At 42.9% G+C, this 20,128-nt stretch overlaps 1 protein-coding gene across 18 annotated transcripts in view; it reads left to right on the top strand.

Moving 5' to 3' along the window:
* The window catches only part of DEPDC5 (DEP domain containing 5, GATOR1 subcomplex subunit), a 95,274-nt gene that overhangs the window by 7,756 nt on the left and 67,390 nt on the right, over window positions 1-20,128 (top strand). For all 18 annotated transcript variants that reach the window (XM_067014846.1, XM_067014850.1, XM_067014848.1 and 15 more), the window contains 8 exons: window positions 1,228-1,277; window positions 5,915-5,984; window positions 10,317-10,395; window positions 11,271-11,332; window positions 14,018-14,087; window positions 14,410-14,482; window positions 18,343-18,446; window positions 19,100-19,174. In XM_067014846.1, the coding sequence (XP_066870947.1) occupies window positions 1,228-1,277; window positions 5,915-5,984; window positions 10,317-10,395; window positions 11,271-11,332; window positions 14,018-14,087; window positions 14,410-14,482; window positions 18,343-18,446; window positions 19,100-19,174 (583 nt within the window). The remainder of the gene's footprint in view (window positions 1-1,227; window positions 1,278-5,914; window positions 5,985-10,316; window positions 10,396-11,270; window positions 11,333-14,017; window positions 14,088-14,409; window positions 14,483-18,342; window positions 18,447-19,099; window positions 19,175-20,128) is intronic.

Below are 20,128 nucleotides of genomic sequence, written 5' to 3'. Positions count from 1 at the left end.
GTGAAAACTGAGATTGAGGAGTTAAGATGAGAAAACTAGTAAGCGATTGACTCTGGGCTGGAACCCAGATCTTTTTTTTTTAAACATTTTTTAAAATTAATTTATTTATTTTGTTTATTTATTTTTGGCTACGTTGGGTCTTCGTTGCTGCGCGCGGGCTTTCTCCAGTTGCAGCAAGCGGGGGCTACTCTTCATTGCGGTGCGCGGGCTTCTCATTGCGGTGGCTCCTTTTGTTGTGGAGCATGGGCTTGAAGTGTGCAGGCTTCAGTAGTTGTAGCACACAGGCTCAGTAGTTGTGGCTTGCGGGCTCTAGAGCACAGGCTCAGTAGTTGTGGTGCATGGGCTCTTCCCGTACCGGGGCTCGAACCCATGTCCCCTGCATTGGCAGGTGGATTCTTAACCACTGCACCACCAGAGAAGTCCCTGGAACACAGATCTTGTTCCTTCCAGGTTAGACTGCTTTTTTGCTTTACCCTCCTTCCATTTTCCTTGTTTATTTATTTTTAATGGACATTTTCCACTGAACATGATCAGTTCATCAGAATTGTGAGCTGCTGCTGAAAATTCTCCTTTTGGACTTTTTCGCTATTATGGAACAACAAATCATAGGTAGAATGTCCACACAGTGTATGTTTTCAGAAAGAGATATCTTTTTTTTTTTTTTTTTTTTTTTTTTTGTGGTACGCGGGCCTCTCACTGTTGTGGCCCCTCCCATTGCAGAGCACAGGCTCCGGACGCGCAGGCCTAGCGGCCATGGCTCACGGGCTTAGTTACTCCGCGGCATGTGGGATCTTCCCGGACCAGGACACGAACCGTGTCCCCTGCATCAGCAGGCGGATTCTCAACCACTGCGCCACCAGGGAAGCCCCAGAAAGAGATATCTTTGCTCATGTTTTATTTGGTGGGAGAGGTTCCATTTTCTAAAATGAGAAATAAATGTTCCGTATGTAAATGTACATACGTATGCAAGTGTATGTGAACATAAGTATACTACTGAAGCTAGCCACTTATTATCCACCTAGTCTTTACTATTGTCTATACTTGCCAAACCCATAAGAACCTACTGTTATACCTGCCCCAGCAGGTTTTCCTATGGGATAAATCTATTACTCCCATGTTAATTGAACTTTGGGTTAATAGAAGAGATTTGAAAGCCAGGAGATGTTCTTTGTGACCTTTCATGGCCTTAATGTATTGTTGAGTCTCTCTTTCTCTCTTTTCCCTTAGGTCAGCACATGTGCCTATATCACTCAGAAGGTGGAATTTGCTGGCATCAGGTAGATACTATGTCACTCTTGATTTATTAGCTTGTAACTGGGAATAGCATGTAGTGCAGTAACTGCTACATACAGCCTTTGGGGCACGTGGACGTCCTTATAATAAAATACACAATAGCTTAAAACATTAGATTGTGGTAGCTAAAACAATCCAAAAGACCCCGAAATGCACTATAGTAGTTTTAAGATGGGTGGATGTTGCTGAAGCCGCCTGGTATTCTGAACAAAGGAGGGATAGACTCACAATTTTAGAACTGGAAAAAGCCTTAGATGAACATATTTCATCAAACTTTCTTGTTTTACAGTTTAAGAAACAGGTTTGGAGACATAAAATGACTAGCACAATAGTTCCTGATTTGCTGCCTTTTTAGAGATATCACATTGCTCTTGATTTATTAAAATGATTTCTGTATTTCAGTTTGTGAAGAAGAGAGAAAAGGGGACTTTTTGAAACCCCCTCTAAATTCAAAAAGCAAAATATCCACATAGTGAAGGCTTAACAGCACCAAAAAAGTGTGTAAGAAATATGTCCTTTTCCTTAGAGGAAAAGGATATATTCTGTCTTTCTTGAAATTTACTGTATATACTCAAGCATATTTACATCTGGTTGACTCACTTTTAATGTGAGATTGACCACTGGATTCTGGTGCTGCAGGCTGGTCCCCTGTTATGAAATTCCCCATCAGCTTTTCACAGAATGGTTTCATCTGTTGATGATTATTGCAAGATGGTGATTTTCGAATTCAGCCATTCCTCCTACCTTTATTGTCCAGAATCCTTTTGTAAAGACCTTTTACCAGCAATGAGGGTTATTTGGTTAGTCTGAATTACTGATCCTGAAAGAAAGAAAGGATAAAAGATTCATTTTTTTCTTTCCAAAAGGGGATGTTTTAGAAGTTGTTATAAGGTCAAAAATTCTTTGAAAAAATTTTAGCAACTAAAGCACAGTTCAAGAAGTGACAAAGTCTCAAGCAGAACAAGAAATGCAACCTATTTATGCCATCAAATATAAGCTGGTCTCTCCCAGGTGGTGGGCCAGGAGTCAGGAAACCTGTATTCCATTCCAGCAGCACCAGTGGTTAGCAGGGTGATGCTTGGCAGCTCAGGGAGTCTCTGCATCTGTTCCTCTGCAAAATGAAGTGGTAGGTTTAGGATCTTTTTCTGTAAAGGACCAGATAGTAAATATTTTAGACTTTGGGCCATGTGAGTCTCAAGTCTCTGTTGCAAATTTTTTTTTTAACATTTAAAAATGTAAAATCTACCCTTAGCTGTGGGCCATACAAAAACAGGAGATGGGCTGGATCTGGCCTGCAGGCTACAGTTTGATGAGTCCTGGTTTAGAAACCCTCCCAGAATCCCTTTCATAATTAAATTCCTTGTTTCTCCAGGTAAGTGCCTTCATACACCCTGACATAATGTCAGTTTTAGACTTTTCAAGATCTGTCCTAATATTTTGCTCATTCATGGTTAAATGTAAACCACAAAATCTTCTACCTTTTTTCCAAAATATTTATAGTCTTTCTACATTGACTCAAAAGTCACTTTATTTTCCAAAAAAAAAAAAAAGAATGTGTTTTGGGCCTCATATGAGAAAATAAAATCAAATCATAATAAATTATTAGAGAATTTCTCTGTAATTTAGCCTTTTAATCTGGAAATTTAGTCAACAGTTAAGGACATAGTTTCATTACCTTGAGACCCTACCTTTGAAATGTTATTTTTCCTTAAAGGTAAACATTTTGTTTTTCTCTCAGTAAATTTACAATGTATTCTTTAAAAAAAAAAAAAAACTTCAAAATCAGTATTTTAAAAAATTGAAGAACAATTTTATTTTATTTTTATTTATTTATTTTTTTGTGGTACATGGGCCTTTCACTGTTGCGGCCTTTCCCGTTGCGGAGCACAGGCTCCAGACGCACAGGCTCAGCAGCCATGGCTCACGGGCCCAGCCGCTCTGCGGCATGTGGGATCTTCCTGGACCGGGGCATGAACCCGTGTCCCCTGCAACGGCAGGCGGATTCTCAACCACTGCGCCACCAGGGAAGCCCCGAAGAAAAATTTTAAAGAAAAATATTGCACTAAAATCTATCTCCTAACATTTAGCACTCTGCTATTTTAAAATATTGAACTTAGATGAAATAAGTCAGGCAGAGAAAGACAAATACTGTGTGATATCACTTATATGTGGAATCTAAAAAATACAACAAACTAGTGAATATAACAAAAAGGAAGCAGACTCACAGATATAGAGAACAAACTAGTGGTTACCAGTGAGGAGAGGGAAGGGGGGAAGGACATTATAGGTGTGGGGGAGTGGGAGGTACAAACTATTAGGTATAAAATAAGCTACAAGGATATATCATACAACGGGGGGAATATAGCCAATATTTTATAATAACTATAAATGGAGTATAACCTTTAAAAATTGTGAATCAGTATACTATATACCTGCAACATATAGGATTGTACAGCAACTATACTAAAGTAAAAAAATAAATATTTTTGGGCTTCCCTGGTGGCGCAGTGGTTGAGAATCCGCCTGCCGATGCAGGAGACACGGGTTCGTGCCCTGGTCCGGGAAGATCCCACGTGCCGCGGAGCAACTAAGCCCGTGAGCCATGGCCGCTAGGCCTGCGCGTCCGGAGCCTGTGCTCCGCAACGGGAGAGGCCACAACAGTGAGAGGCCCGCATACCGCAAAAAAAAAAAAAAAAAAAAAAAAAAAAAAAATATTTTTTAAAAATTGAACTTAGGGGCTTCCCTGGTGGCGCAGTGGTTGAGAGTCCGCTTGCTGATGCAGGGGACGCAGGTTCGTGCCCCAGTCCGGGAGGATCCCACATGTCACGAAGCGGCTGGGCCCGTGAGCCATGGCCGCTGGGCCTGCGCGTCCGGAGCCTGTGCTCTGCAACGGGAGAGGCCACAGCAGTGAGAGGCCCACGTACCGAAAAAAAAAAAAAATTGAACTTAGAAACCTAGTCTATTTGATCTTATTGTGAAGAGATACCATTTCCCAGATATAATTTTGGGGATTACTGACTAGCTGCCTATTTTTTTTTAACTTAAAAAAAATTTGGGGGGCTTCCCTGGTGGCGCAGTGGTTGAGAATCCGCCTGCGGATGCAGGAGACACGGGTTCGTGCCCTGGTCCGGGAAGATCCCACATGCCGCGGAGCAACTAAGCCCGTGAGCCATGGCCGCGGAGCCTGTGCGTCCGGAGCCTGTGCTCCGCAACGGGAGAGGCCACAACAGTGAGAGGCCCGCATACCGCAAAAAAAAAAAAAAAAAAATTTGTTGTTGTTTTTTCTAACTCACACTCCAGAGGGAGCAACACTGAATAATTTCTGGCCCTGACTTCCCAGCTGTCCTGGGGCAGACAGATCTGTTTGAGAGTCATACTTAAAGCCCATTGGAACATCCAGTTTGGGTGTTTTGCTGCTAGATCTGCCCCACTGCAGAGGATCTTCTGGAATCTTCTCTGACTTGAGCTCTGATTCTATAGTGCCCAGTCTCAACACACCTGTCTGATTATAGAATTAATACTGTCAAGTACCACTTGTTCAGCACATGCTATGTATCAGGCCTATGCTAAGTATTTTTACATACAGTGCTTGCTCATTGTAGACAATATGAAAAACAGAATAAAGAAGCAAGGGAAAAAGACATAATATTACATTATTGAATATTGACATAAAAATTTTTCAGCAAAATGGCCTCCATTGAATAGGGACCCTGTCCCTTTGTGCCCCCTGACTTCTTTCTTGTCTTCTAATTTTTTTTTTTTTTGGCGTTACACAAGCCTCTCACTGTTGTGGCCTCTCCCATTGCGGAGCACAGGCTCCGAACGCGCAGGCTCAGCGGCCATAGCTCACGGGCTCAGCCGCTCCGCGGCATGTGGGATCTTCCCAGGCCGGGGCACGAACCCGTGTCCCCTGCATCAGCAGGCGGACTCTCAACCAGTGCACCACCAGGGAAGCCCTTGTCTTCTAATTTTTTTTTTTTTTTTTTTTTTTTTGTGGTACGCGGGCCTCTCACTGTTGTGGCCTCTCCCATTGCAGAGCGCAGGCTCCGGACGCACAGGCTCAGCGGCCATGGCTCACGGGCCCAGCCGCTCCGCGGCATGTGGGATCTTCCCGGGCCGGGGCACGAACCCGTGTCCCCTGCATCGGCAGGCGGATTCTCAACCACTGCGCCACCAGGGAAGCCCCTTGTCTTCTAATTTGATACTGCAGTGGATCTTGTTTTTGTTGAAACTCATTGACTCAAAGCTGGGGTTAGCAAATTTGTTCATCAGTGCCTCTTAACTGTTTTTGTGACGTGTGCCCTTTTGAGGTTTGCCAGAAGGTACAATTCTGTGCTCAGGAAAGTTTGCATCATTTCAGAGGGTTTGTGGGTTCCCCGAAGCCCTTCCTTAGACCCACATGTTGTCTGCAGACCCCAAAATTAAGAGCTGCTGTTGTACAGATTCAGTGTACTCTGAGAATTCTTTACGTTGTGTAATCTGTTCCTGGCCCTCTGGATATCTGTAACTGGCCAGGTCCTTTGGGTGTAAATGATAGAGTAGAGAGAGACACCCCAAAGGCACCCCTGTTTCTTCTCGGTTTATGTAGGACTCGTAATAACACGTGTGCCTCTCCTTTCAGGGCGCAGGCTGGGGAGCTGTGGGTCAAGAATGAGAAGGTCATGTGTGGTTATATAAGCGAAGATACCAGGGTAAGGGTGATAAAGTGCTTTTTTGGGTTTGTTTCCCTGTGGTATCATGTCTGTAAGTCGTGAAATCAAAAACAAAACAGAAAGCAGCAAAAACTTGATCTCCTAATCAAGCTGGTGACCAGCTACTATCTGCTCAGCTGGATTACATTGTAATATAGTTGGGGACTCTTGAAATTCTAGTGTTTTACAGTTGGATCTCTCCAGTTTGGGGTTGATCTTCATTTTCTTCTGTTTAATATCAGATGTAGAGATGGAACATCTAGCTCGCAGGCTTCTGTGCCCACTAATGCATAGCAAAAGTTAAATTCAGTAGAAGATTGTGTTGGTAAAAATGAAGAAAGACCTTTGCCAAGGAATCTCCTCCTGTGACTCTGTTCCAGTTGGAAAAGTCCAAACTGAACAGCTGTGAACGTTACCCACGCTGGTGAAAGCACCTGTCTTCTCTTCCGTGTTCTTATCCCCCAGCCTCCCTTGAGAGCAGTGGTTCTCAACCCGGGGGCGATCCTGCCTCCCCAGGGGTCTTTTGACAAAGTCTGGAGACATCTTTGGTCGTCACAACTGGGGTTATGTGGAGGATGCTGCTGAACGCACTGCAGTATCAAGGACAGCCCTCCAGAACAAAGGGTCACCTGGGCCCCGAGGGCAGTAACATTGTGGGGAACTGTCCTGTGCGTTGTGGAGTGTTCAGCATCCCTGGCTTCTACTCACTAAATGCCAGTAGCACCCATCCCCACTCCCTGCAAGTCATAACCACCAGAAGTGTCACCAGACATTACCAGATGTCCCCTGGGCAAGCAAAATAGTTGAGAACTTAGGGCTGTTTTTAGAGGTAACCACTATCTGAATTTTATTTTTGTAATTTCCTTGTTTACATAGTGATAATACATATGTATTTTACCCTGTGCAGTATATTATTTGTTTTGCTCACGTTTGAGTTTTATTAAAGTGGATTAAAATGTATTCCCCCCCCCCCCACTTTAGCTATCTTGTTTGTACTCACTATATTTTTCATCATTGATTAGGAGTATATTTGTTGGGTCATAGGTTCTACTCTGTAAGGTAATGCCAAATTATTTTTCAAATTCTTCAGACCATTTTATACTCCTACTAGCCATATATAAAATCTTGTTTTTCACTATTTCCAACACCAGGTCTTAGATTTTGAAAGTTTTTGCCACTCTACTGGGCATACACTGGTATTTTACAGTGATCTTTCCCCCAGTTTTCTGGCAACTGACTCTTAAGTATGGCTTATAAAGACCATGATAGGGCTTCCCTGGTGGCGCAGTGGTTGAGAGTCTGCCTGCCGATGCAGGGAACACGGGTTCGTGCTCTGGTCTGGGAAGATCCCACATGCCGCGGAGTGGCTGGGCCCGTGACCCATGGCCACTGAGCCTGCGCGTCCGGAGCTGGTGCTCTGCAACGGGAGAGGCCACAGCAGTGAGAGGCCCGCATATCGCAAAATAAAATAAAATTTAAAAAGACCATGATAATTTGGCACATGTTTACGCATGCTTGTGGGATCTTAGTCCCCCGACCAGGGATTGAACCCTGGGGCCAAGGCAGTGAGAAGGCCAAGTCCTAGCCACTGGACTGCCAGGGAATTCCCCATTGAAGGGTTTTAAGTGGGGGAGTGATACCTGAATTACGCTTTTAAAAGATCACTTATTCATTCAGTTGGATTTTGTTGAACAAAACTCCCAAAGTGGGCTTCCCTGGTGGCGCAGTGGTTAAAGAATCCTCCTGCCAATGCAGGGGACACGGGTTTGAGCCCTAGTCCGGGAAGATCCCACATGCTGTGGAACAACTAAGCCCATGTGCCACAAGTACTGAGCCTGCACTCTGGAGCCCTCAAGCCACAACTACTAAGCCCGCGCTCTGCAGCAAGAGAAGCCACCGCAATGAGAAGCCCAAGCACTGCAACGAAGAGTAGCGCTCACTCACCACAACTAGAGAAAGCCCGCATGCAGCAACGAAGACCCAATGCAGCCAAAAATAAAGAAAATAAATAACTTTATTAAAAATAATAATAATACTGTATATTAAAAAAACTCCCAAAGTTACAGTGGCAAATTGATACTTAAAGGTCAGCTTTATTCTCTCATATAAAAGAAGTCCATGGGTAGGCAAATTATGGCTGGTGTGACAGTGTCACAGTTACTGGTGGTCTGAGGCCCCTTCTGCCTTCCTGTTCTGCCTATCTCAGGCTTCCGTGGTCTGGCTGGAGCTGCTGTGACCACATCCATATGCCAGGCAGAGGGGGGAAGAAGGGAAGAAAGACAATGGGGCATCCTCCAGCCGAGTCAGCTTCCTTTCAGGACACACTTCCATTTACACCTTACTGACCAGGGTTGAGTCATGTGGAACTGCTCAGCATGCCTGGAGGTCTGGTCTTTTGGCAGGTCCCTTGCCTCCCAGAATAGAATCGGCCTCCCCTGACTTAGGAAGGAGGGATGTTGGCTGGGTGTCCACAGTACCCGCTGCAGCCCCTCTGGCTCTGGAGCAGAGAGTTTATTGTCGGGGCAAGAGTGGAAGCAGAGAGATGAGTTAGGAAGTTAGAAGGTGGTGGCGTGGGTTAGGCTGGGCACTGGAGCAGGGGAGAGACACGCAGGTTAGTGAAACATTCTGGGGTCAAGTCCACAGAACTTGCTAATGCATTGGGTGTGAAGAGTGAAAAAAGGAATAATTGAGCAGCTGGTAGAGAGATGGTGGTGATGCTTTCTCCATTTATCATATGGAGAAGGCCGGGGAGGAGTCGTTCAGGGGAACTTCAGTTTGTGAGATGTCTGGACAGCCGAGTGGAAAAATCAGGGAGGCAGTTGAGTCTGGAGCTAATCTGTCACTTCTCCCATGTAGCCCCCCAGCCCGTCCAGCCACGGGAACCGCTCACCATCCCTCCAACATGCAGCGTGCTCTCTTGCCTTCGTGTCTTTTTGCATGCTGCTCTCTCCCTCCTGCAGTGCTTGCTCCTTGCCTTCCCCCTTTCCCAAGCCTCTTATCCCTCAGCACTAGTCTCAGGCTTCCCTGCTCCTGGAAAGCCTCCCTGATGCACCAGGCTGGAAGTGCCCCCGTGGCACCTGGGACATGCATCTATATCAGCACTTGTCACACTCTGGTGGATGCGTTTCTTACCTGCCTTGCCACCAGACTGCAAGCGCTTTGAGGGCAAGGACTGTCTTTTACCTTTATATCTCAAAGTTGTCTGGCATAGCTCCTGGTACTTAATGTCCGAAGGCTCTTTTACTTGAGATAATCTTTATAATCAGTTCAATTACCTGGCACACAAAAGATTCGAAGGAGCAAATGTAAAAGGAAAGGGAGTGTTGATGCCTGCAACTTCTACATTTTATACATTTTGCTTTCCCACCAAAGCTCTTTAAAGTCTGCTGGAGGAGGGAAGGGCTGGGTAAAGAAAGGGCTTTGTGGTAAAGCACACAGGCCAGGGGAACCACTAGGGCTTTTCCTGGAGGCATTCTGGGTATGGAGGGGGGTACGATGTGGATTAGTTATTAGATCAACAACTCATCAACTGGCGCATCTTAGCCCAAGTTCTCCTTCTGTAATGAGGTTTCATCGACTTTCCCAGTAGATTCACTGCCCCTTCTCCAGCGTTTCTTGTGGGAAGCTTCAAGGAATGTTTGTATATAGTTGCAGTGTTTTGCATGTCTTTATCCTCTGCCATGAGATCCTAGAGGGTAGGGACAGGATCTTCCTCTCATGGCCTGTGATGCCAGGGATGGAGTTTGCTTTTTTTTTTTTTTTTTTGTGGTACGCGAGCCTCTCACTGCTGTGGCCTCTCCCGTTGCGGAGCACAGGCTCCGGACGCGCAGGCTCAGCGGCCATGGCTCACGGGCCCAGCTGCTCCGCGGCATGTGGGATCTTCCCGGACTGGGGCACGAACCCGTGACCCCTGCATCGGCAGGCGGATTCTCAACCACTGCGCCACCAGGGAAGCCCATGGAGTTTGCTTTTAGAAGTTCCATGTCTCACAATTAACAGAAATCTTCCAGCATTGCTTTTTTTTTTTTTTTTGTAAAAAACATATACAATTTAGCTTTTTTTTTCTGGGCTGCGCCACACAGCTTACAGGATCTTAGTTCCCTGACCAGGGATTGAACCCGGGCCCTGGCAGTGAAAGCACCTTGTCCTAACCACTGGACTGCCAGGGAAGTCCTAAAATTTAGCATCTTAACCATTTTTAAGTGTACAGTTCAGCAGTTTTAAGTATATTTACATCGTTGTGAAACAGATCTGCGGAACTTTTTCATTTTGCAGAACTGAAATTCTATCCATCATTGCTTTTTAATGCAATTATGTCTTTGTTTCTTTCAGGTGGTATTCCGTTCTACGTCAGCTATGGTTTACATATTTATTCAGATGAGCTGTGAAATGTGGGATTTTGATATTTATGGTACTGTTCCTAAGTGTGGGTTGTAACTGCTAATGGGGAGAAGTTTCTGGTTTCCTCCAAGTTGGTATCATTTACAGCAATCTCTTAGCATTCTCTGAAGATATGTCCTGAGGTCTTAACAAATCCTCAAATGCTAAAATAAATAAATATTTTATATATCTAGTGAATTGCATGAAATGTAGTAAAGCATTAACGAAAAATCTGAATTCTCAGATCTTCAATTATTCTATAAGCATAGATCAAAATTCACAGAGGGAGTGACTCTATGGCCAGGAACCAGCACCTTCTTTGATATCTTTCATTTTATGTCCTATCACTCACAGAAATCACCAAGTTTGTCTCATTTTATTAGAATTACTACACAATAAGTGGAGTACAATAAAGCTGTTATGAGGTGTAGACACTGTGCCCAACACACCAGCCTCATGGTGCATGCAGTTCTAATTTGTGTTTAGCAAAATTACAAATTAATTTTTGATGTAGGGCATCATGGATGCTCAAGAACAGCAGAAACTGCAAATGATAATTTAGTGAATGCCCAGGGGCTACCAGATCACCTTCAAACAAACTTGAAGCATCACTGTGAGAATAATTATATTTAAAAGTTAGACGGTTCTCTCATTTTGAAGATACACTGTCTTTTTCAATCATCAAAGCTTTTCAATCTTGTATTTTACCTTGAAGCTATGACCTCTTACTGAGTGAGGTAAATATTAAATTTGGCTCCATAGAAAGTCTAGGTTGAAAATGCTTTTAGGATGTAGCAGTACCCACCTTCTCTTTGACTAGTCCTATTCCTGTTAATTTACTGAGAGAAGAAAATGTAAGCAAGAAATAAAGATAATTCCCACCTTCTTTCTATTGTTTCTTTTCAGGGGATCTGTATTTTGAGAAAGCTGTGAATGGTTTCCTTGCTGATCTCTTTACCAAATGGAAGGTACGTTTCTTCTCATGCACTAAATCTCATTGCATAAACATTATTCAATGCAGATTTTAAGAAGTTACTCTTTCTATTAAGCTGAATTTAATTGAGGTACCTTAGCTAAAGTCTAAATTGATAAGACTCTAGATTTAAATTACCTTCATCACCTCAACATGGTCAAGTGTATTTATGAAGAACCCACAGCTAACATCATACTCAGTGGTGAAAGACTGAAAATGTTCTACCTTGAGAAAATCAGGAACAAGATAAGGATGTTTGCTTTCACCACTGGTATTCATTGTTTTACTGAAAATTCTAGCCAAAGCAACTAGGGAAAAAAAAGGAAGAAAAAAGAAAGAAAGAAAGGAAGGAAGGGAGGCAGGGAAGGAGGAAGGAAGGAAAGAGGAAAGAAGGAAAGGAGGAAAGGAAGAGAGAAAAGAAATAGAAAACATCCATATTGATTGGAAGAGCAAAAGCAAAACTATCTTTCTTCACAGATGACATCCTATACGTAGAAAACCCCCAAATATCCATAAAAAAACAAAAACAAAAACTATTAGAGCTAATAAATTCAGCAGAGTTGCAGGATACAAAATCAACACATAAGATCATTTGTGTTTCATCAGCAGTGAACAATCTGATCTGGAAATTAAAACAAGGAATAAAAAATTTTGAACGGAATTAAATTTAAAAAAATTCCATTTACAAGAACATCAGAGAATAAAATACTTTGGAATAATTTACCCAAGGAGGGGCAAGGTTTGTGCACTAAAATTTATAAAACGTTGCTGAAAGAAATGAACAAAGACCTAAATAAATGAAAAAAAACTCATGTTCATAGATTAAAAGACTTAATATTGTTAAAATGGCAATACTACCCAAAGCAAACGATGGTTCAGTACAGTCCCTATCAAAATCCCAATGGCCTTTTTTACGAAATGGAAAGGCTGATTCTAAAATTTATGTGGAATTGCAAGAGATCCTGAAGAGCCAAAACAATCTTGAAAAAAGAAGAAGAAAGTTGGAAGACTCTCACTTTCTAATTTCAAAGCTTATTACAAAGCCAAAGTAGTCAAAACAGTGTGGTACTGGCATAAAGGTAGCTATGTAAATCAATGGAATAGAATTGAGAGTACAAAAATCAACTCATAAATCTATGGTCAGTTGATTTTAGATGAGAATGTGCAGTCCACTCAATGAGGGAAATAATAGCTTCTTCCACAAATGGATTCAAGACAATTGAATATCCATATGCCAAAGAATGAATTTTGAGTCTTACCTCACATGATATACAAAAATTAACTCAAAGTGAATCAGAGACCTAAATATAAGAGCACATACCAGATATTGTGGTAAGTGTTTTACCCGCCTTATTTCACTTCATCCTCTTGTCACTTTTACACGGGTAGGGAACGTACAGCTGAAAGAGGTTAGGTAACTTGCCTGTGATATATAGCCCGAAAAAGCAGAGCGAGGATTCTAATCCAGTTCCATCCATTCATCCAGTGCTCGCCTGAGGTCATAACCCCTGGGCCATCCTGTCTGTTTCTGTAATCCTGAGTCACATCACCACTGTTGTATGTTACCTCCTCCATCACACATGAGTTGAGAGGCTCTCATGCCCACACCAGCCCACTGTCAGGCATTTTTCCTGTGTAAAACTTATACCAAAATCAGATCAGTTTGGAGCTGTGTTTGGTGCACTAGGCATCCAATAAATTAGTTGGTGGCTAGTGAAGGTCTGCTTTTGGTACTGTGGCTTGTATTTAGGAATTTCTGTCTACTTGAGAGATATCAGTGGAAGAATATAAGGTGACATGTGATGTTCATTATGTTGTCTTCTTTATACGATGAATGCTGAATTGTGTGGTTAGTAAGTTGAGTTCGAGATGGGGTTGGTCGGTGTGGGCTGTTGTCTTCAAAGACCCAGGAGGAACTGAAACTGAGCTTTCTGGCTCACTGGTGCAAGCCAAATTTCATGCCGTCTGTAAACACCCTACTTCTAGAATATTGAACTCCAGACTGCATGGAAATGTGTATTCTCACTCGTCCCCATCGCAGTCCAAAGATAATTACCTTGGTTTCAACCCGTGCATCTTGAGCAGCACCCAGTCCTCGTCCTATGGCCCTGGCAGTAAGTGGGAGTGTCTGGTGCTTACATCCACCACCATGGGTTCCATTTTTCCCTAAACCACAGTCCTGAAGAAGTTAAAAAACACCATGAAGCAGGTACAAATACCATGATCCTCTGACAATGGGCTGATCTATTTTATGCCAAATCAAGAGCTGGGAGACAGCACCCCCAACTTATTGGTGATTTGCAGGTTTGTTTGTTTGTTTGTTTTTAACGGCCGTGCTGCGAGGCATTCGGGATCTTAGTTCCCTGACCAGGGATGGAACCCACGCCCCCAGCAGTAGAAGCATGGAGTCTTAACCACTGGACCGCCAGGGAAGTCCCATGATTTGCAGTTTTCAAAGCACCTTCCACATTCCTAGGACTTTAGATAACTTGCCCAAGGTCATGTAGTGGTAGTTTCAGAGCCAGGAGTCAGTCCCAGCCTCTGACTCTGGCAGAGCTGTGTCTACTGCATTATGCAGCCTACAATTACATGATGCTACCCAATGTCTGAGCCCCCGAGCCTCCCAGAATTGAAGTAAATGGAATAAACTTGAGTCCTCTTTTTCTCTACTCATCCCTAGGAGAAGAACTGTAGTCATGAAGTGACAGTGGTCCTGTTCTCTAGGACTTTCTATGATGCAAAATCTCTTGGTGCGTAAGTCTTTCTCCTACAGTTATTTTTTTGTTAAGCTTTCCACACGCCCATCCTGATTCATTTCTTATCATTTTCTTTCCTTTGGCACTGTTCCATCTGTCCCATCTTTTCTGTTAGAGGGTAGGGTAGAGTGGAAAATGACACAGTCCATTAGCAGACTCAAGGAGTCTGTGGGCTGTGATTCATCTTAAAACCAACTTAACAGAGATACATAATTATCTTTGTGTGTGTGATGCAACTTCAACCCAGAAGGGGAAAGCGGAGAAACTGAATTTCTCTTTTTAATCTGATCTGTATATGTTGTTTTCTCTATTTCAGATGAATTTCCTGAAATAAACCGAGCCTCAATTAGGCAGGATCACAAGGGGCGATTCTATGAAGACTTCTATAAGTATGTTTGGGTTGCTTTTGCCTTTTGTTTTCCCTTGGTTGTTTCTTCCCTAACTTAAAAAAAAAAAAACAACCTTTTTACTTTGGAATAATTTTAGGTTTACAGAGAAGTAGCAAAGATAGTACAGAGAGTTCCCATATACCCTTCACCCAGTTTCCTCTGTGAACATTTCCTAACCAAGGTACATCTATCAAAACTACGAGATGAGGACTGGCACATTGCTATGAACTAAATATCAGACTTTTCTCAGATTCATCAGTTTTTCCGCTTATGCACCTTTTTTGTTCCAGGATCCAATGCAGGATACCACATTGCATTAAAACTTTTTATTGTGAGAAGTTTCAAACTTGCAGAAAAGAATAATGAATTTAATATAATTAACCCATATACCCAATTCCTGGATTAAACAGTTATTATCATGCCATATTTGTTTCATTTTTTAAAAAATTTATTTAGTTTATTTATTTATTTTTGGCTGCATTGGGTCTTCGTTGCTGTGCGCGGGCTTTCTCTAGTTGCGGAGAGCAGGGGCTACTCTTCATTGCGGTGCACGGGCTTCTCATTGCGGTGGCTTCTCTTGTTGCGGAGCATGGGCTCTAGAGCGCATGCTCAGTAGTCGTGGCACACGGGCTTAGATGCTCTGTGGCGTGTGGGATCTTCCTGGACCAGGCCTCGACCCTGTGTCCCCCTCCATTGGCAGGCGGATTCTTAACCACTGCCACCAGGGAAGCCCCACTTCATCTGTTTTTTGGCTAAATTTTACTTAAGAGCAAATTATAGATATTAAAACATTTTGTTCTTAAAGAATAAGGGCAACCATGGACTTTCAGTGATTATGGTGTGTCACTGTAGGTTTATTAATTGCAACAAATGTACCACTCTGGTGAGGAATGTTGATCATTGGTTGGGGGGGGGCATGAAACGTGTTAAGGGAGGGAGTATATGGGAAATCTCTGTACCTTCCTCTCAGTCTTGCTGTGAAATTAAAACTGCTCTAAAAAAAAAGCAGGAAACACTCAGTGATGCATAACTGTGTGTCTGTCTCTCACAGTGGCATATAATTTTAAAAATTAGAAAAAAATTAAATATCGAACAATAATTAAATTATGGTAGAATTTCAGACTGACAATATTATACAGCCATCCCATTAAAAATGATGTAATTCTCTTTGATAATTGTTGGATATGAGTAGTAGGTACATGGAGGCTCATAGTGCTATTTTGTCTACCAAAGTATATTTGATTTTATTAAAAACAAAAACAAATTTTAAAAGAGGAACATCCAATTTTAAAACAGGCTAATCTGAAAAGGGTCTGGAGAAACACATATCATAGTGTTAAATGTACTTCCCTTTGGATTGCAAAGTCAGACCAGGGGTAAGACCAAAAACAAACAAGATGAAAAAATGGGCTTCTTGGTGGTGTATATTCACTGCGTTTGGACAAATGAATAATGACACATCTCCATCATTATAGTATCATACAGAGTATTTCCACTGCCCTAAAAATCCTCTGTGCTCCACTTACTCATTCCTTCCTCCACCCCCAACTCCTGGATCTTTTTAGAGTCTCCATAATTTTGCCTTTTCCAGAGTGTCATATGGTTGGAATCATATAATATGTAACTTTTTCCTACTGGCTTCTTTCACTTAGTAGTATGCATTTAAGGTTCCTTCATGTCTTTTCATGGCTCGATAGCTCATTTCTCTTTAGGGTTCAATAATGGACCCTTGTCTGGCTGTACCATCCACCTCTTGAAGAACTCTTGGTTGCTTCCAAATTTTGGCAGTTATAAATAAAGCTTCTGTAAACATCCATGTGCACGTTTTTGTGTAGACATAAGTTTTCAACTCATTTGCATAAATAACAAGGAGCCCAATTGCTGGATTGTATGGTAAGAGTTCTGAAAGAAACCATCAAACTGTCTTCCAAAATGACTGCACCAGTTTGCATTCCCACCAACAATGGATGAAAGTTCCTGTTGCTCCACATCCTCGCCAGCATTTGGTGTTGTCAGTGTTCTGGATTTTGGCCTTTCTAATAGGTATATAGTGTTGCCTCATTGTTGTTTTAATTTGTATTTCCCTGATGGCGTATGAGGTGGAGCATCATTTCATCTGCTTATTTGCCATCCGTCTATCTTCTTTGGTGAGGTGTCTGTTCAGATCCGTTTCCCGCTTTTTAATTGTATTGTTTTCTTTTTTTTTTTTTTTTTTGCGGTATGCGGGCCTCTCACCGACGTGGCCTCGCTCCGCGCAGGCTCAGCGGCCACGGCTCACGGGCCCAGCCACTCCGCGGCATGTGGGACCTTCCCGGACCGGGACACGAACCCGCACCCCCTGCGTCGGCAGGCGGACTCTCAACCGCTGCGCCACCGGGGAAGCCCTGTTTGTTTTCTTAATTGTAAAGTTTTAAGGGTCCATTGTATATTTTGGATGATAGTCATTTATTTAGATGTGTCTTTTGTAAGTCTTTTCTCCCAGTCTGCGGCTTGTCTTCTCATTCTCTTGACGCTCTTTTGAAGAGCAGAAGTTTCTTAAAGTCCAGCTTATCAATTTTTCTTTCATGGATTGTGCCTTTGGTTTTGAATCTAAAAAGTCATCACCATACCCAGGGTCATCTAGGTTTTCTCCTGTGTTATCTTCTAGAGTCTTATAGTTTTATGTTTTGTATTTAGGTCTGTGATCCATTTTGAGTTAATTTTTATGAAGGCTGTAAGGTCTGTGTCTAGATTTTTTTTTTTTGTAGAGAGTACGTTAAATATCAGCTCAGTAGAGTTATTTATAAAGCACCTTTTTAGCGTTAGTGGTCCACTGTACTAGTGCTTCTAAAATCTCTGTGTACAAATGATTCACTGGGAATTTGTTAAAATGTAGGTTCTGATTCAGTAAGTTCTGGGATGGATCCTGAGAGTTTGATGATCCCAATGCTGTTGATTGGTAGACTGCAAGTAGATTATTTTCTTTCTTTCCCTTTCTTTTTTTCTTTCTTCCTTCCTGCCTTCCTTGTTCCTTCCTTCCTTTCTTCTTTTTTTTTTTTTCATGTGGACAACCAGTTGTTCCAGCACCAGTTGAAAAGACTATCTTTGCTCCATTGTATTGCCTTTCTCATTTGGCAAAGATCAGTTGACTGTATTTGTGTGGGTCTATTTCTGGCTCCATTCTGTTCCATTGATCTATTTGTTCATTCACAATATCACATTGTCTTGATTACTGTAACTTTATAGTAAGTCTTGAAGTTGGATAGTGTCTGTCCTCCAACTTTGTTCTTCTTCAATACTGTGATGGCTATTCTGGATCCTGTGTGTTTCTTTAGGATAAATTCCTAACATTAAATGGAAATGTATCTTTCTCTTCTTAAATTTAAATTTTACTTATTTTTTGGAATACATTCACATGGTTCAAAATTTTAAAGGTTCAGAGGTATACAGTAAGCAGATTCCCACCCATCCCTTCCCACTGATCTAGTTCCCTGACCTAGATATGTTTATTGGCTGTCTGTGTAAAAACATATATATGGATGTTTTCTTTTAAGGCTTTTTGTATATACTACCTAATTGTAATTCAGTCTGTAAGAATGTTCATCTCCCTGCGCAGCACTGGGCATTTATATAATCTCTAGGCAATTTTGAAATGTTTTTATATTTCTTGTTTTCAATTTTTCATTTTCACTCTCTTGATGTGATTACATTTCTTTGTTAACGTTTGTTAAATGCATTCAACTTTACTACATATTGCTATATGATAAATGACCCCAGCTCCAGGCGTCCTCTCTTCTCCTTTCCTTGAAACCCAGTAAGGGACCCTATGTCCTGTGTGTCATCACTGCTCGATACCTATCTTGTGATTGTGCTCCTTTCAGGGTGGTGGTGCAGAATGAGAGGAGAGAAGAGTGGACCTCCCTCCTCGTGACCATTAAAAAGCTCTTCATCCAGTATCCAGTGCTGGTGCGACTGGAACAGGCAGGTACTGCATTTATGTGCTGGAAGGTGCGGCAGGGGAGGAGGTGTCAGATGGAGGCTTGGAGACCAAGAGGCTCCTGCTTGCTTCCCTTCCATTGTTGAGTATGACTTCTGCTTCTGGCAGGGTTTCTATGTCAGGTTGGGTCCCGCTGGTCATTGCATGTGCAGTAAGTTCAATCACGTCCCTTCTGCCGGGGGAGGGGCCTCTGGAGCAAGGCACCTTCCACTTGTTTCTTTTTTTAAAAAATAAATTTATTTATTTTATTTTTGGCTGCTTTGGGTCTTCGTTGCTGTGCTCAGGCTTTCTCTAGTTGCGGCAAGCAGGGGCTACTCTTTGTTGTGGTGCGTGGGCTTCTCATGGCGGACGCTTCTCTTGTTGTGGAGCATGGGCTCTAGGTGCGTGGGCTTCAGTAGTTGCGGCGCATGGGCTCAGTAGTTGTGACTCGTGGGCTCTAGAGCGCAGGCTCAGTAATGTGGCGCACGGGCTTAGTTGATCCGCGGCATGTGGGATCTTCCTGGTCCAGGGATCAAACCTGTGTCCCCTGCACTGGCAGGCAGATTCTTAACCACTGCACCACCAGGGAAGTCCCCCCACTTGCTTCTTACGAGTCCATCTTTCATGAGATGTTGTTCCTTCTCTTGTGTCTTTTGCTTCAGAGGGCTTTCCTCAAGGAGACAATTCTACCTCAGCACAAGGAAACTACCTAGAGGCCATCAATCTGTCATTCAATGGTGAGTAAGGGCGCCAGCCACAGTGAGCAGATGTCTTGCTGACCACATGGCTGTGACCTTGTTTTTACTGATGTGCAGAGACCCAGACCTAGCTGGTGATGCCCCCACCCACCTACCCCCCAGATTAACTGAAAGCAGTAACTTCTGTTTGGATGGTTTTAATGGCCACCATGTAGCTCTTGGGTTTTCTGTTGGGAATCAACTTGCTCTTCTCATCTGCTTCTCATGATGATCCAAGAGTAAAGAGCTGGAGAAAGTCCTCCTTGGGCCCTTTGTTTTCCTAAAACCCGCGTTCTTATTATTTTCCACTCCATCCTTCAGTTGCTTCCAGGTAATTTTTTTTAAATCTACTTTTTTCTTTTAAATTACAGAAAGAGCCCATTGTTCCTAGAATTCAAATAATAGAGAAGTATATCAAGTACAATGAAAATCTCCCCCTTCCCTGCACTGTCAGACCCTTCCAAGAGGGACCATGTTTATCTTTTTTTTTTTTTTTTTTTTTTTTTTTTTTGCAGTACGCGGGCCTCTCACTGTTGTGGCCTCTCCCGTTGTGGAGCACAGGCTCTGGACGCACAGGCTTAGCGGCCATGGCTCACAGGCCCAGCCGCTCTGCGGCATGTGGGATCTTCCCAGACTGGGGCACGAACCCATGTCCCCTGCATCGGCAGGCAGACTCTCAACCACTGCGCCACCAGGGAAGCCCGAGGGACCATGTTTAATAGCGTGATGTGATTTCTTCCAAACGTTTCTCCCTGCATTTATGTGTTAGCTGAGTACTTTGTTTGCAGATAACAGAAACCTACTGAATTCAAACAAAAAAGGAAGTTTACTCTAAGGATACAGAGGCTCTTGGGGCAGCCAGAAAAAGGCTTGAACACCTTGTTGAGGAAGGTGGGGATGAGGGTGACCGCAGCAGCAGGAATTCCTAGACCCGAGTTCAGCTCTCAGTGACCC

This window comes from Kogia breviceps, chromosome 15 (assembly GCF_026419965.1).
Source record: "Kogia breviceps isolate mKogBre1 chromosome 15, mKogBre1 haplotype 1, whole genome shotgun sequence".
NCBI classification, from domain to species: domain Eukaryota; kingdom Metazoa; phylum Chordata; class Mammalia; order Artiodactyla; family Physeteridae; genus Kogia; species Kogia breviceps.
The sequence above is the reverse complement of the archived record's forward strand: the minus strand, read 5'-3'. Positions and strand labels throughout refer to the sequence as shown.